Below are 16,706 nucleotides of genomic sequence, written 5' to 3' on the forward strand. Positions count from 1 at the left end.
ACGGTAGTACCTCTTTAATGTCACCTGTCTGAACTTATCAGTATAAAAGACACCTGTCCACAACCTCAAACAGTCACATTCCAAACTCCACTATGGCCAAGACCAAAGAGCTGTCAAAGGACACCAGAAACAAAATTGTAGACCTGCACCAGGCTGGGAAGACTGGTGCAATAAGAAAGCAGCTTGATGTGAAGAAATCAACTGTGGGAGCAATTATTAGAAAATGAAAGACCTACAAGACCACTGATAATCTCCCTCGATCTGGGGCTCCACGCAAGATCTCACCCCGTGGTGTCAAAATGATCACAAGAACGGTGAGCAAAAATCCCAGAACCACACGGGAAGACCTAGTGAATGACCTGCAGAGAGCTTGGACCAAAGTAACAAAGGCTACATCAGTAACAAACTACGCCGCCAGGGACTCAAATCATGCAGTGCCAGACGTGTCCCCCTGCTTAAGCCAGTACATGTCTGGGCCCATCTGAAGTTTGCTAGAGAGCATTTGGGTGGTCCAGATGAGGATTGGGAGAATGTCATATGGTCAGATGAAGCAAAGTAGAACTTTTTGGTAAAAACTCAGCTTGTCGTGTTTGGAGGAGAAAGAATGCGAAGTTGCATCCAAAGAACACCATACCTACTGTGAAGCATGGGGGTGGAGACATTATGCTTTGGGGCTGTTTTTCTGCCAAGGGACCAGGACGACTGATTTGTGTAAAGGAAAAAAATGAATGGGGCCATGTATCGTGAGATTATGAGTGAAAACCTCCTTCTATCAGCAAGAGCATTGAAGATAAAACGTGGTTGGGTCTTCAATCCCTTAAGGACCCAGCCCAAATATACCTTAAGGACTCGGCCATTTTTTTAACATCTGACCACTGTCACTTCAAGCATTAATAACTCTGGGATGCTGTTACCTTTCATTCTGATTCCGAGAATGTTTTTTCGTGACATATTCTACTTTATGTTAGCGGTAAAATTTTGTCGATACTTGTATCATTTCTTGGTGAAAAATTCCAAAATTTGTTAAAAAAATAGAAAATTTTGCATTTTTTTAATTTTGAAGCTCTCTGCTAATAAGGAAAATGAACATTCCAAATAAATTATATATTGATTCACATATACCATATGTTTGCATCATAAAGTTGACATGTTTATACTTTTGAAAGACATCAGAGGGCTTCAAAGTTCAGCAGCAATTTTCCAATTTTTCGCAAAATTTTCAAAATCTGATTTTTTCAGGGACCAGTTCTGTTTAGAAGTGGATTTGAGGGGCCTTCTTATTAGAAATATCCCATAAATGACACCATTATAAAAACTGCACCCCTCAAAGTATTCAAAATGACATTCAAAAGGTTTGTTAACCCTTTTAGTGTTTCACAGGAATAGCCGCAAGTTGAAGGAGAAAATTCAAAATCTTAATTTTTTACACTCGCATGTTCTTGTAAACCCAGTTTTTGCATTTTTACAAGGGGTAAAAAGAGAGAAATTTTCCTAACATGTGTAACCCAATTTCTTTCGAGTAAGGAAATACCTCATATGTGTATTTCAAGTGTTCGGCGGGCGCAGTAGAGGGCTCATAAGGGAAAGAGCGACAGTGGGATTTTGGAGAGTGAGTTTTTCTGAAATGTTTTTTGGGGGGCATTTCACATTTAGGAAGCCCCTATGGTGCCAGAACAGCAAAAAAAAACACATGGCATACCATTTTGGAAACTAGACCCCTTGAGGAACGTAACAAGTAATAAAGTGAGCCTTAATACCCCACAAGGGTTTCACGACTTTTGCATATGTAAAAAAAATATATTTTTTTCACTAAAATGTGTGTTTCCCCCCAAATTTCACATTTTTTGCAAGGGTTAATAGCAGAAAATTCCCCTAAAAATTTGTAACCCCATCTCTTCTGAGTATGGAGGTACCCCATAAGTTGACCTGAAGTACACTACGGGCGAACTACAATGCTCCGAAGAGAAGGAGTCATATTTGGCTTTTTGAGAGCAAATTTTGCTCGGGGGGCATGACGCATTTAGGAAGCCCCTATAGTGCGAGAACAGCAAAAAAAAAAAAAAAAAAAAACACTTGGCATACCATTTTGGAAACTAGACCCCTTGAGGAACGTAACAAGGAATAAAGTGAGCCTTAATACCCCACAAGGGTTTCACGACTTTTGCATATGTTAAAAAAAAAAAATGTGTGTTTCCCCCCCAAATTTCACATTTTTGCATGGGTTAATAGCAGAAAATACCCCCCAAAATTTGTAACCCCATCTCTTCTGAGTATGGAGGTACCCCATAAGTGGACGTCAAATGCACTGCAGGAGCGCTACAATGCTCAGAAGAGAAGGAGTCACATTTGCTAATTTTGCTGAAATGGGGGGGGGGCATGTCGCATTTGTCAGAAATGCTAAAAATTTTTACATTTGTAAATATATTTCTTTGGAAAAAGGACATACCTCATATCTGGGCGTAAAACGGATCTCCGGGTGCACGTTGGTCACGGAGGAACAGGAGGGCAGTCAGGGGCCTTGAGCTTCTGCCTATGGAGCCAGAACAGTGGGACCCCCCTCAAGGGGCATTATATGGGGTACACTAATAACTAACAAGGGGTACAGTGGGACATAAAAGGTTAAAACAGGTTATGTCCCAGAATGATGACCCAGAGCATAGCCAAAACTAAAAAAAATATGCACACCCCAAACCCTATTCTCTGAATCATCATTCTGGGAATGTGATGTGTGTGGCCGTCCCTAACCTGTTGCCTCAAATGCGCACCCCGCTCAGGTGGAGAGAGAGCGCTGCACATTTGAGGCAACATAAAAAGTCCCCCATGATAGTGACTCAGTGACCCATGACCCAGAGAAAAAAATACTCCCAGAGGTCTTATCGTTTTTTTTTTTTTTATGAGAGTTTTTTGGGCAATTTAGTGGTTTTATGGGGTTAAAACTTGGAATGTACTCTGGACTTGGTACATTGGGGTCAAATTATGGAAAATTAAAATGAAAAGGGAAAATTTAGTACTGCATGGAAGTGTGATACTCCCTGAAGCAGTTTTTAATGCAGAGGCCCGGATGATCATGGCAAGTGTCACATTGATAGGTGGTGTCCTTCCGAATCCCCCTCCTGTTACACACTCTGCATTTTTTCTGGGATCGTCCCTTCTGTGGGGGACCTCACCTGGAAAGTGTTGGCTTGGGACAATCCTGGCACCTATAACTTCAGTTCCTTGGGAAGTCCGGCCTGCTCTTTCCCGGTCAGCAAAGATCAGGACCTTTAGGACTTCTTCTTGGAACTGAAGGTATGTCCCTGTGTTGCCAGCGTTCTGGTACAGTACAAAAGAGTTGTACATGGCAACCTGTACCAAGTAGACCGCAACTTTCTTGTACCATACACGTGTTTTCCGCATGGCGTTATATGGCTTCAGTATTTGATCAGAAAGATCAACTCCCCCCATATACCGATTGTAGTCCAGAATACAATCGGGCTTGAGGACCATTGTTGTGGTACCTCGCACAGGGACAGGTGAGCTGCCGTTACCATGAATAGTGGTCAGCATAAGGACATCTCTCTTATCCTTATACTTGACCAGCAACAGGTTTTCATGGGTAAGGGCATGGGACTCACCCTTGGGCATAGGTGTCTGAACAAAATTTAGAGGGAGGCCTCTCTGATTCTTCAGCACGGTCCCACAAGCGGATGTCGATCTGGCGGCAAGGGATGTGAAGAGAGGGATGCTGGTATAAAAGTTGTCCACGTACACGTGGTAACCCTTATCCAGCAATGGGTACATAAGGTCCCAAACGATTTTCCCGCTAACACCCAGAGTGGGGGAACAATCTGGGGGTTCAATACGGGAATCTTGTCCCTCATACACCCTAAACTTGAGAGTGTACCCGGAGGTACTCTCACAAAGTTTATATAGCTTCACGCCATATCACGCCCGCTTCGAGGGAATATACGGGCGAAAGATGAGTCTCCCCTTAAAACTGATGAGAGACTCATCTACAGAGAGCTCCCTAAGCGGTACATAGGCCTCTAAAAATTTGGCCCCAAAGTGATCGATGACCGGCCTCACTTTGTAAAGCCGGTCATAGGTGGGATCACTTCGGGGTGGACATGCCGCATTATCTGCATAATGCAGGCATTTCCGAATGGGCTCGAACCGCTTCCATGCCATGGCCATACTGTACAGCGGGGTCTGGTATAGGATGTCCCCGCTCCAATACTGCCTGACACTTGGCTTTTTGACCAGGCCCATGTGCATCACGAGGCCCCAAAATGTCCTCATTTTGGCTGCACTGACGGCGTACCATTCATTGGACCTGGCCAAAAAAGAATCAGGGTGGTGGGCGATGAACTGCCTGGCGTACAGATTCGTCTGCTCCACCATGTGATTGACCAGGCTGTCACTGAAAAAATAACTGAAAAAGTCAAATTCAGTGAACCCAGCCGTGTCAATCCGGATTCCGGAGTGGCCAACAAACTCCGGAATCCGTGACTGATAACCCTCTGGGGGTCTCCAGACAGGTTCACCGGAAGGGAGCTCCGGTAAAATCGCCTGGGGGGTCGGAGTCCTAGTGTGAGCGGCATCACCACTCGCACTGGTGTCAGCCACTGGGGCACTTTCATGGGGGGTGCGTGGCCTCGCCTGGCGGCGTCTCCACCACCGTGCAGGGGGCTCATCATCAGTACTAGATGATGAGGAGGACAATGAAGAACACAGGACTGTTGGATCTTCATCGTCCTCACTGACAGATTCGGACTCGGAGGCAAGAAAAGCGTATGCCTCCGCTACCGAAAATGCCCGGCGAGCCACCGCCTTTTTCTACGGTGGTGGGGGGGCAATGGCGGGGGGGGAGGGGGTGTGTGTGGGGGCTGGCGGGGATGTATGTAGTGTGTGTGCTTGGTGTATACTATGTATAACGGTGTGTGATTAGAAATCACACACCATTATATGAACAAAAATAAAAAGCTGTGGCCAAAAAAAAATGGGGGGCCAAATGCAGTGCCCTGAACCCCTAATAGGGCCCGAGTCAAGCAAAAAAATCTCAGACAGACCCTTGGGGACCTATTAGGGGGTCGGGGGGGGGATTTTTTTTTTACTTTTATTTTACTGTTTTACACTATTTTTTCCTACCTTTCCCTGGGGGTGGGTTCTGTCCCTGCTCTATGGGGGATTGTCTGTCCTGAGGGGGCTCCAGTCCTCACAGGGGGGGGTGGGTCCCTGGCACCTTCGAGCAACTTTGCCCGCTGCCTGAACTCAGCTTACGGGCAGAGCTGCAAGAAGATGCAGTTAACCCCTCCCCCGCCGGCTGCTATTGGCTGGACGATCGTCCAGCCAATAGCAGCGCTCCTGGGGGGGTGACGAAATCGCCACCTCCCCATAGATACAGTGGGTGATGGGGGGTGTATTGTACACCCCGATCACCTTGTATCTTCGAGTCAGCGGGTCACACGTGACCCTTATGACCCGAATCGCGGCAGATCGTTAGTGTGAATTCACTAACTATCTGCCACGATCGCCGACGTGGGGGGGGGGGGGGGGGGTGTCTAATATCAGCAGGCATCCCGGTCCGGTCCGCAATTCCCACGGGCGTATGAATATGCCCTGGGTCCTTAAGTACTAGGACGTCAAGGCGTATCCATACGCCCTAGGTCCTTAAGTGGTTAAGCATGACAATGATCCCAAACACACCGACCGGGCAACAAAGGAGTGGCTTCGTAAGAAGCATTTCAAGGTCCTAGAGTGGCCTAGCCAGTCTCCGGATCTCAACCACATAGAAAACCTTTGCAGGGAGTTTAAAGTCTGTGTTGCCCAGCGACAGCCCCAAAACATCACTGCTCTAGAGGAGATCTGCATGGAGGAATGGGCCAAAATACCAGCAACATTGTGTAAAAACCTTCTGAGGACTTACAGAAAACATTTGACCTCTGTCACAAAGAGTATATAACAAAGTATTGAGATGAACTTTTGTAATTGACCAAATACTTATTTTCCACCATAATTTGCAAATAAATTCTTTAACCCCTTAAGGACCCGGGCTTTTTCCGTTTTTTCATTTTCAATTTTTCCTCCTTTAAAAAATCATAACTCTTAAAAATTTTCACCTAAAATTATATATAATGGCTTATTTTTTGCGTCACTAATTCTACTTTGTAATGACATTAGTCATTTTACCCAAAAATCTATGGTGAAACTGGAAAAAAAATCAATGTGCGACAAAATTGAAAAAACACTATTTTGTAAGTTTTGGGGGCTTCTGTTTTTACGCAGTACATTTTTTGTCAAAAATGATACCTTATCTTTATTCTGTAGGTCCATACGGTTAAAATGATACCCTACTTGTATAGGTTTGAATTTGTATCACTTCCGAAAAAAATCATGAATACATGCAGGAAAATGTATACGTTTAAAATGGTCATCTTTTGACCCCTATAACTTTTTTATTTTTCTGTGTTCAGGGCGCTTTGAGGACTCATTTTTTGCGCCGTCATCTGAAGTTTTTAGCGGTACCATTTTTGTTCTGATCAGACTTTTTGATCACTTTTTTGTGGTATAAAAAGTGATCAAAAATGCGCTATTTTGGACTTTGGAATTTTTTGCGCGTACGCCATTGAACGAGCGGTTTAAAAGCGGTATATTTTTATAATTCGGACATTTCCACACGCGGCGATACCACATATGTTTATTTTTATTATTATTTACATAATGTTTTTTTTATTTTTGGAAATGCCGGGTGATTCAATCTTTTATTAGGGGAAGGGATAATTGAAAGGGTTAATGATTTTTTTTACACTTATGCAATTTTATAGCTCCTATAGGGGGCTATAACATTGCATTAACTGATCTTTTACACTGATTGATCCATCTCCATAGGAATGGATCAATCAGTGTTTTCGGCGATTGAATGCTCAAGCCTGGATCTCAGGCTTGAAGCATTCATTCGGCGATCGGACAGCACAGGAGAAGGTAAGAAGACCTCCTCCTGTGCTACAGCTGTTCGGGATGCCGCGATTATACCGCGGCGATCCCGAACAGCTCCCTGAGTTAGCCGGCACATTTTACTTTCGTTTTTAGCCGCTCAGCTCAGCTTTGAGCGCGCGGCTAAAGGGTTAATAGCGCGCGGCACAGCGATCAGTGCCTCGCGCTATTAGAGGCAGGTCCCGGCTTCACCATGACGCCGGGCCCGCCGCGATATGATGCGGGGTCACCGTGTGACCCCGCGTTATATCGCAGGACCGGGACCCAGGACGTACTCATACGTTCTGGGTCCTTAAGAGGTTAAAAATCAGACAATTGTGGAGAATTATCAAAACCTGTCCAGAGGAAAAGTTGCCCATAGCAACCAATCAGATTGCTTCTTTCATTTTTAACAAGGCCTTTGCAAAATGAAAGAAGCAATCTGATTGGTTGCTATGGGCAACTGGGAAACTTCTCCTTTGCATAGGTTTTGATCAATCTTCCCCAATGGGATTTTATGAATTTTTTTTCTCTCTCATTATGTCTCTCATAGTTGAGGTATACCTATGATGAAAATTACAGGCCTCTCATCTTTTTAAGTGGGAGAACTTGCACAATTGGTGGCTGACTAAATACTGTTTTGCCCCACTGTATCTCTGCAGCTAATTGTATGAACTTAAATACTGCATCATTCCAGGTCCTTTTAGAGAGACCAGATGTATAATCTTCAGCAGCACACTGTGCGTGGGGGACATACAGAGGAACAAAGAGGGTGGAGCTGAACTGTTAGGTGCGAATGTAACCATGTAGTTCACAGAGTTGGTAACAAAGAGACTGGCATCCTGTCTGCACATTGGGAACTCATGATTTTTTGGTTGTCAGACTAGGGATCACATGAAATGGAACAAATGACACAGCACGAATACTGGTGGTGAGTTAGCATTACAGTGGGGATCAAAAGTTTGGGAACCCCAGGTAAAAATTTGTATTAATGTGCATAAAGACGTCAAGGAAAGATGGAAAAATCTCCAAAAGGCATCAAATTACAAATTAGACATTCTTATAATATGTCAACAAAAGTTAGATTTTATTTCCATCATTTACACTTTCAAAATAACAGAAAACAAAAAAATGGTGTCTGCAAAAGTTTGGGCACCCTGCAGAGTTGATATCTGGTACTGCCCCCTTTGCAAAGCTGAAACCTGCCAGTGTCATTGATTGTTCTCCATCATCTTCTGGGAAGACCAGGTGATGGCAATCTCAAAGGTTTTAAATGCCCAGACTCATCTGACCTTGCCCCAACAATCAGCACCATGGGTTCTTCTATGCAGCTGCCCAGAAATCTGAAACTGAAAATAGTTGATGCTCACAAAGCTGGAGAAGGCTATAAGAAGATAGCAAAATATTTTCAGATGTCAATACGGAATGTAATTAAGAAATGGCAGTCATCAGGAACAGTGGAAGTTAAAGCAAGACTTGGAAGACCAAGAAAATATCAGACAGAACAGCTCGCAGGATTGTGAGAAAAAACATTCAAAACCCACGTTTGACTGCACAATCCCTCCAGAAAGATCTGGCAGACACTGGAGTTGTGGTACACTATTCCACTATAAAGAGATACTTGTACAAATATGGTCTTCATGGAAGAGTCATCAGAAGAAAACCTCTTCTACATCCTCACTACAAAAATCTGCGTTTGAACTTTGCAAATGAACATATAGACAAGCTTGATGCATTTTGGAAACAAGTTCTGTGGACCGATGAGATTAAAGTTGAACTTTTTGGCCGGAATGAGCAAAGGTACGTTTGGAGAAGAAGGGGAACAGAATTTAATGAAAAGAACCTGTCACGATTCGGCTGGCTGGAGGTGGATCCTCTGTGCCAGAGAGGGATTGGAAGATCCTCTGTGCCTGGAAGAGGGATAAAATGTGCCATCTTGGAGAATCGATCAACGACCACCCAAACAACTGTGTTGCCATGGGATAAAGGTAAGTCAGTAATAAAGTCCATACCAATCTGAGACCAAGGTCGTTCAGGAACAGGCAGAGGATGGAGGAGACCAGCATGCTTCTGGCAAGGGGTCTTGTCCCGGGCACAGACTGTACAAGCCCGCACGAAATCAACAACATCAGTCTCCAGGGTAGGCCACCAATAAAATCGAGAGATGAGTTGGATGGATTTTTTGATGCCAGCATGGCCTGCGAGGTGAGAGGAGTGTCCCCACTTGAGAATCCTGAGGTTCTGGCGTGGAGAGACGAAGGTCTTCCCTGGAGGAGTTTGTCTGATGGAAGCTGGAGAAGTGGAGATCAGACAGTCCGGAGGAATAATGTGTTGCGGGGAAGCTTCCACTTCAGAGGCATCTGATGAACGAGAGAGGGTATCAGCCCTAATGTTCTTGTCAGCAGGGCGAAAATGAATTTCAAAGTTAAAACGGGCAAAGAACAACGACCATCTAGCCTGGCGAGGGTTCAGCCGTTGGGCAGACTGGAGATAAGAGAGATTCTTGTGGTCAGTGTATATAATAACTGGATATTTGGATCCCTCCAGCAGGTGCCTCCATTTCTCAAGCGACAATTTTATGGCCAGTAGTTCTCGATCACCAATGGAGTAGTTTTTCTCCGCCGGAGAGAAGGTCCTAGAAAAAAACCCACAAGTAACAGCATGCCCGGAAGAATTTTTTTGTAGGAGAACTGCTCCAGCTCCCACCGAGGAGGCGGCTACCTCCAATGAGAAGGGTTTAGATGGGTCAGGTCTGGTGAGTACGGGGGCAGAAGAAAAGGCAGTCTTGAGATGTTTGAATGCGTCTTCCGCTTGAGGAGGCCAGGACTTAGGGTTGGCGTTTTTCTTGGTTAGAGCCACGATATCAGCCACAATAGTGGAAAAGTGTGGGATAAATTGTCTGTAATAATTGGCGAACCCCAAAAAATGTTGGATAGCACGGAGTCCGGAGGGGCGTGGCCAATCGGCAGATAGTTTATCTGGGTCCATTTGTAGTCCCTGGCCAGAGACTAAGTATCCTAGGAAGGGAAGAGACTGACATTCAAAGAGACATTTTTCCATTTTGGCATATAATTGATTGTCCCGAAGTCTCTGAAGAACCATGCGGACATGCTGGCGGTGTTCTTCTAGGTTAGCAGAAAAAATCAGAATATCGTCTAGGTAAACCACAACACAGGTATATAGAAGATCACGAAAAATTTCATTTACAAAGTCTTGGAAGACGGCAGGGGCGTTGCAAAGGCCAAAGGGCATAACCAGATATTCAAAATGCCCTTCCCTGATGCGGATGAGATTATAAGCACCTCTTAAGTCCAGCTTGGTAAAGATGTGGGCGCCTCGTAGGCGCTCAAAGAGTTCCGAGATAAGATGTAGGGGGTAGCGTTTTTTTACAGTGATTTTATTAAGTCCGCGGTAATCAATGCAAGGGCGTAGGGAGCCGTCTTTTTTGGAAACGAAAAAAAATCCAGCTCCAGCAGGGGAGGAGGACTTGCGGATAAACCCCTTTTTTAAATTCTCTTGGATGTACTCCGACATGGCTTGAGTTTCCGGAGCAGACAGAGGATAGATTCTGCCCCGGGGTGGAGTAGTACCAGGGAGGAGGTCAATAGGACAGTCATAAGGCCTGTGAGGAGGCAAAGTCTCTGCTTGTTTTTTGCAAAAAACATCAGCATAATCCAGATAGGCCTTGGGGAGACCAGATAACGGGGGAACCACAGGGTCTTGACTGAGAGTACAGGGAGCAGGTTTAAGAAGGTCCTTGTGGCAAGAAGTACCCCAGTTCTTGATTTCCCCGGTGGTCCAATCAAGGGTTGGGGAATGGCGTTGAAGCCACGGTAATCCAAGAAGAATTTCTGAAGTGCAGTTAGAGAGGAACAAAAATTCAATTTTTTCGTGATGGGGTCCGATGCACATTAAGAGGGGTTCCGTGCGGTAACGCACAGTACAGTCCAATCTTTCATTATTAACAGAGTCGATGTAGAGGGGTCTGGCGAGACTGGTCACCGGGATGTTGAACCTGTTGATGAGAGAGGCCAAAATAAAATTTCCTGAAGATCTGGAATTCAAGAAGGCCAAAGCTGAGAAGGAGAAGGTAGAAGAAGAAATCCGCACAGGCACAGTAAGACGTGGAGAAGCAGAGTTCACATCAAGAGCTGTCTCACCTTTGTGCGGAGTCAGCGTGCGTCTTTCCTGGCGAGGAGGTCGGATAGGACAATCCTTCAAGAAATGTTCGGTACTGGCACAGTACAAGCAAAGGTTCTCCATGCGGCGTCGTGTCCTCTCTTGAGGTGTTAAGCGAGACCGGTCAACTTGCATAGCCTCCACGGCGGAAGGCACAGGAACGGGTTGCAGTGGACCAGAGGAGAGAGGAGCCGGGGAGAGAAACCGCCTCGTGCGAACAAAGTCCATATCCTGGCGGAGCTTCTGACGCCTTTCGGAAAAACGCATGTCAATGCGGGTGGCAAGATGAATAAGTTCATGCAGGTTAGCAGGGATTTCTCGTGCGGCCAGCACATCTTTAATGTTACTGGATAGGCCTTTTTTAAAGGTCGCGCAGAGGGCCTCGTTATTCCAGGACAATTCGGAGGCGAGAGTACGGAATTGGATGGCGTACTCGCCAACAGAAGAATTACCCTGGACCAGGTTCAGCAGGGCAGTCTCAGCAGAAGAGGCTCGGGCAGGTTCCTCAAAGACACTTCGAATCTCCGTGAAGAAAGAGTGTACAGAGGCAGTGACAGGATCATTGCCGTCCCAGAGCGGTGTGGCCCATGACAGGGCTTTCCCAGACAGAAGGCTGACTACGAAAGCCACCTTTGACCTTTCAGTTGGAAACTGGTCCGACATCATCTCCAAATGCAGGGAACATTAAAGAAAACCACGGCAAAATTTAGAGTCCCCATCAAATTTATCCGGCAAAGATAATCGCAGACTGGATGCGGCCACTCGCTGCGGAGGAGGTGCAGGAGCTGGCGGAGGAGATGATTTTTGAAGCTGTGCTAGTAGCTGCTGTAGCATCACGGGCAGTTGAGACAGCTGGTGGCCTTGTTGCGCTATCTGTTGCGACTGCTGGGCGACCACCGTGGTGAGGTCGGCGACAACTGGCAGCGGGACCTCAGCGGGATCCATGGCCGGATCTACTGTCACGATTCAGCTGGCTGGAGGTGGATCCTCTGTGCCAGAGAGGGATTGGCGTGGACCGTGTCCGTGGACCGGTTCTAAGTTGCTACTGGTATTCACCAGAGCCCGCCGCAAAGCGGGATGGTCTTGCAGCGGCGGTAGCAACCAGGTCGTATCCACCGGCAACGGCTCAACCTCTCTGACTGCTGAGATAAGCGCGGTACAAGGGAGTAGACAAGAGCAAGGTCGGACGTAGCAGAAGGTCAGGGCAGGCAGCAAGGATCGTAGTCAGGGGCAACGGCAGGAGGTCTGGAACACAGGCTAGGAACACACAAGGAAACGCTTTCACTGGCACAATGGCAACAAGATCCGGCGAGGGAGTGCAGGGGAAGTGAGGGATAAGTAGGGAAGTGCACAGGTGAAGGTACTGATTAAAACCTGATGCGCCAATCAGTGGCGCATCGGCCCTTTAAATCGCAAAGATCCGGCGCGCGCTAAGGAGCGGGGCCGCGCGCGCCGGGACAGCACAGACGGGGAACGGGTCTGGTAAGGGAATCGAGATGCGCATCGCGAGCGGGCGCATCCCGCATCGCGAATCGCATCCCGGCTGGGAACATTATCGCAGCGCACCCGGTCGGCAGGTCTGACCGGGGCGCTGTGAATAAGAGAACGCTGTGAGCGCTCCGGGGAGGAGCGGGGACCCGGAGCGCTCGGCGTAACAGAACCTCTGTCCAACTGTTAAGCATGGGGGTGGATAAATCATACTTTGGGGTTGTATTGCAGCCAGTGGCACAGGGAACATCTCACGAGTAGAAGGAAAAATGGATTTAAAAAAATTTCAGCAAATTTTTGATGCTTACTTGATGCCATCTGTGAATAAGCTGAAGTTAAAAAGAGGATGGCTTCTACAAATGGATAATGATCCTAAACACACCTCGAAATCCATGGGGGATTACATCAAAAGGTGTAAACTGAAGGTTTTGCCATGGCCTTCACAATCTCCTGACCTCAACATAATTGAAAATCTATGGATAGACCTTAAAAGAGCAGTGCTTGACAGAAAGCCCAGAAATCTCAAAGAACGGGAAGACTTTTGTAGGGAAGAATGGGCAAAGATACCTCAAACAAGAATTGAAAGACTCTTTGCTGGCTACAAAAAGCGTTTACAAGCTGTGATAATTGCCAAAAGGGCAGTACAAGATATTAACTCTGCAGGGTGCCCAAACTTTTGCAGACACCATTTATTGGTTTTCTGTTATTTTGAAAGTGTAAATGATGGAAATAAAATATAACTTTTGTTGACATATTATCAGAATGTCTAATCTGTAATTTGATGCCTTTTGTAGATTTTTCCATCTTTCCTTTATGCACATTAATACAAATTTTTACCTGGGGTGCCCAAACTCCATAATAAATGAACTGCTCCTTTTTTGTATCATTATGTGTCTGTTAATTGCATGATTCTCACCTGTCAACTATTTTGTTTTCTTTCAGGGCGTTGGTCTTTCTGTTCATGGTCATTTCAGAGTAGCATCTGAGAAAACCCTCTTTGCAATGCCAGAGACAGCAATTGGTTAGTTCTGTATTTTCCTAGTGTTGCTGACTGCTGATTGCTTTGTGTATTACTAAAATGTTTGAAAGAATTCGAATTCTAAAGGAATTATATATTTTTTTGTTTGTTTTTAAAATGTTATCTGTAGTATATTATGGTAGTTTGATTCTCATTTTTTGTAGGAAACCGTACTTATTTTAGAGCTAATTTTCAGAACCTTCCCCGTGAAGTTAGTTGGAGCTGGTTTGTTTTCAGGGCTTCTTCGCAGCTCTTTTTGTTCATTTTGCTTCTTTTTACACTCTGTAACAAATCCTTATGCCAAAGTGGAATTTAATGGGTAAAAATCCCCTCCCTCTAATAAAAATTAAAATCACCACCTTTTTCCAATATATATATATATATATATATATATATATATATATATATATATATATATATATACACATACACAGTACAGACCAAAATTATGGACACACCTTCTCATTCAGAGTTTTCTTTATTTTCATGACTATGAAAATTGTAGATTCACATTTATGGCATTAAAACTATGAATTAACACATGTGGAATTATATACTTATAACAAAAAAAGTGTGAAACAACTGAAAATATGTCATATTCTAGGTTCTTCAAAGTAGCCACCTTTTGCTTTGATTACTGCTTTGCACACTCTTGGCATTCTCTTGTTGAGGTTCAAGAGGTAGTCACCTGAAATGGTTTTCGCTTCACAGGTGTGCTGGTGTGGAGGAGGAGGTGCTTTTGGTGTGGGGGTGACACTGTTGGGGATTTATTCAAAATTGAAGGCATACTAAACCAGCATGGCTACCACAGCATGTTGCAGCGGCATGCTATTCCATCCGGTTTGCATTTAGTTGGACCATCATTTATTTTTCAACAGGACAATGACTTCAAACACGCCTCCAGGCTTTGTAAGGGCTACTGGACCAAGAAGGAGAGTGATGGGGTGCTGCGTCAGATGACCTGGCCTCCACAGTCACCGGACCTGAACCCAATCGAGATGGTTTGGGGTGAGCTGGACCGCAGAGTGAAGGCAAAAAGGGCCAACAAGTGCTAAGCATCTCTGGGAACTCCTTCAAGACTGTTGGAAGACCATTTCAGGTGACTACCTCTTGAAGCTCATCAAGTGAATGCCAAGAGTGTGCAAAGCAGTAATCAAAGTAAAAGGTGGCTAGAACCTAGAATATTACATATTTTCACACTTTTTTGTTATGTATGTAATTCCACATGTGTTAATTCTTAGTTTTGTTTCCTTCTGTGTGAATCTAGAGAAGGTGTGTCCAAACTTTTGGTCTGTACTGTGTATACATATATATATATATATATATATATATATATATATATATATATATATATAGTAAATTTGAGTAGCCAAATTAGTCCAGTAATGCAGATGCAAATCAAAAAATATTGCAGTATCTTGTAATAAAAAAGGTATTACAAGATACTGCTAAATTTTTCGATTTGAAGATATATATATATATATATATATATATATATATATATATATATATATATTATAGATAATTACATAGATAATTACATTTTTAAGTTCCTGATCCTGCATGGTGAACAGCATAAATGAAAACAAAATATTAAGGCCATAGCTGCTGATTTGCAGACACTGATCAATGCTGTGCCATAGGAGTCTTTAGTACAGCACTGATCAGTGTTATCGGCACTCCATTACTACAGGCTGCTGAGACTGCCTGCATTATTGAAGCACTGTTCGGATAGGACGGAGGAAGGTAGGGACCCGTCGCCCATCCTCCTAGCTGGTCGGGATCCTGCGGGTTTTGCAGCACTTATCCCGATCAGCTCCACTGAGCTACCGGAGATTGTTTTCAGCATTTTAGATGCTGCGACCAACAACATGCATCCCTAGTTAAAACCTTTCACCATGAAAGTGCCTCTAGTACCTCTAGCTGATTTAGAGGCACCTTTTCTACAGGATACAGCTCATATACCTCAGCCATAAGGATTGAAATGCCAAGATCTCTGAGGGGAATGCTCATGCCTAGACAACCCATATTTCCTCTAAAAGGACCTGGGTGCTTGGGGAAGGGATTTCCCCTTCCTTCATAAATGTTCTGGTCCAGAGAGTTTTCCACTACTGTCCTTGTGTGGGGTGGGTCTTATGTAGACACTTGGGGAGATGCCAATTGCTTATATTGTTAATTTCATTATAATACTTTGTTGTCCTTTTTGGCTCACAAGGGTCAGCGACATCCCATATTATGCTTCTGTAGGATGCTAGGTTCCTGGATTTTCTGGGTGACCGAATCCATAAGGTGGTGCATCTTTAATCTATAAATGTGGTGTGGAATGGCAGGGAACTGTATACCTAGATGTTAGTGACTCTCTTCTCCATTCAAATGGAACTGCCACCATTTGTAAGCAGATTTAAACTTGCATGTGAGATTTGGCAAAATTAATGCAGAAGCCAGAAATATTGCCAAATTCTTAAAAAGCGGCCAAAATAGACAATTGCCTTCATCTATTTGCCTTTGCCTTGTCACACTGTGGTTAGTTAAAGGAGACGGGTAAACCCCTTACATCCAAAATGTTTTTTGTGGGCAGGTATGAATTGTATGAAAAAAGTAAAAGGGGTACTCCAGTCAGCCTCTTTACATCGGGGTATTGCGATGTAAGAATTGCAGCCTGATACCTATATGTCTATTCTATGGGGTAATAAGTTATCCCTTCTGAGTTGACAGTATTTTCTGTGGTCTTTTGGCCCTGTAATTTATGCATTTTATATTTATTTGTGTGACTTTTTCTCTTTACTGTTGATCACCTCAGTTTCTTGTGGCACTACTTTACTGTGCACTGCTCCTTCAATTTGGGCCTGTTTGTTTGTTTTCTTCTTTCTATGGCGGTTATTTCTGGTGTTATTGTTGTGGGTTTATATAAATAAAATGTACATAAAGAATAAGCTTGGGTGGAGAAACACCCTCCATGCATTCTCTATAGAAGATACACGAGTACATGGATAGGGGTTAAAGAATCCCTTTAATGGCAGTAAAGCCAAGCAACCTAAATTTAAATGTCATTAAATGTTACCAAAACACC

At 44.4% G+C, this 16,706-nt stretch overlaps 1 protein-coding gene across 5 annotated transcripts in view; it reads left to right on the plus strand.

Annotated features, from left to right (window-relative positions):
* The window catches only part of HIBCH (3-hydroxyisobutyryl-CoA hydrolase), a 392,003-nt gene that overhangs the window by 125,306 nt on the left and 249,991 nt on the right, over window positions 1-16,706 (plus strand). For all 5 annotated transcript variants that reach the window (XM_056535961.1, XM_056535962.1, XM_056535964.1 and 2 more), the window contains one exon: window positions 13,561-13,639. In XM_056535961.1, the coding sequence (XP_056391936.1) occupies window positions 13,561-13,639 (79 nt within the window). The remainder of the gene's footprint in view (window positions 1-13,560; window positions 13,640-16,706) is intronic.

Source organism: Hyla sarda, chromosome 8, assembly GCF_029499605.1.
Source record: "Hyla sarda isolate aHylSar1 chromosome 8, aHylSar1.hap1, whole genome shotgun sequence".
Classification (NCBI taxonomy): domain Eukaryota; kingdom Metazoa; phylum Chordata; class Amphibia; order Anura; family Hylidae; genus Hyla; species Hyla sarda.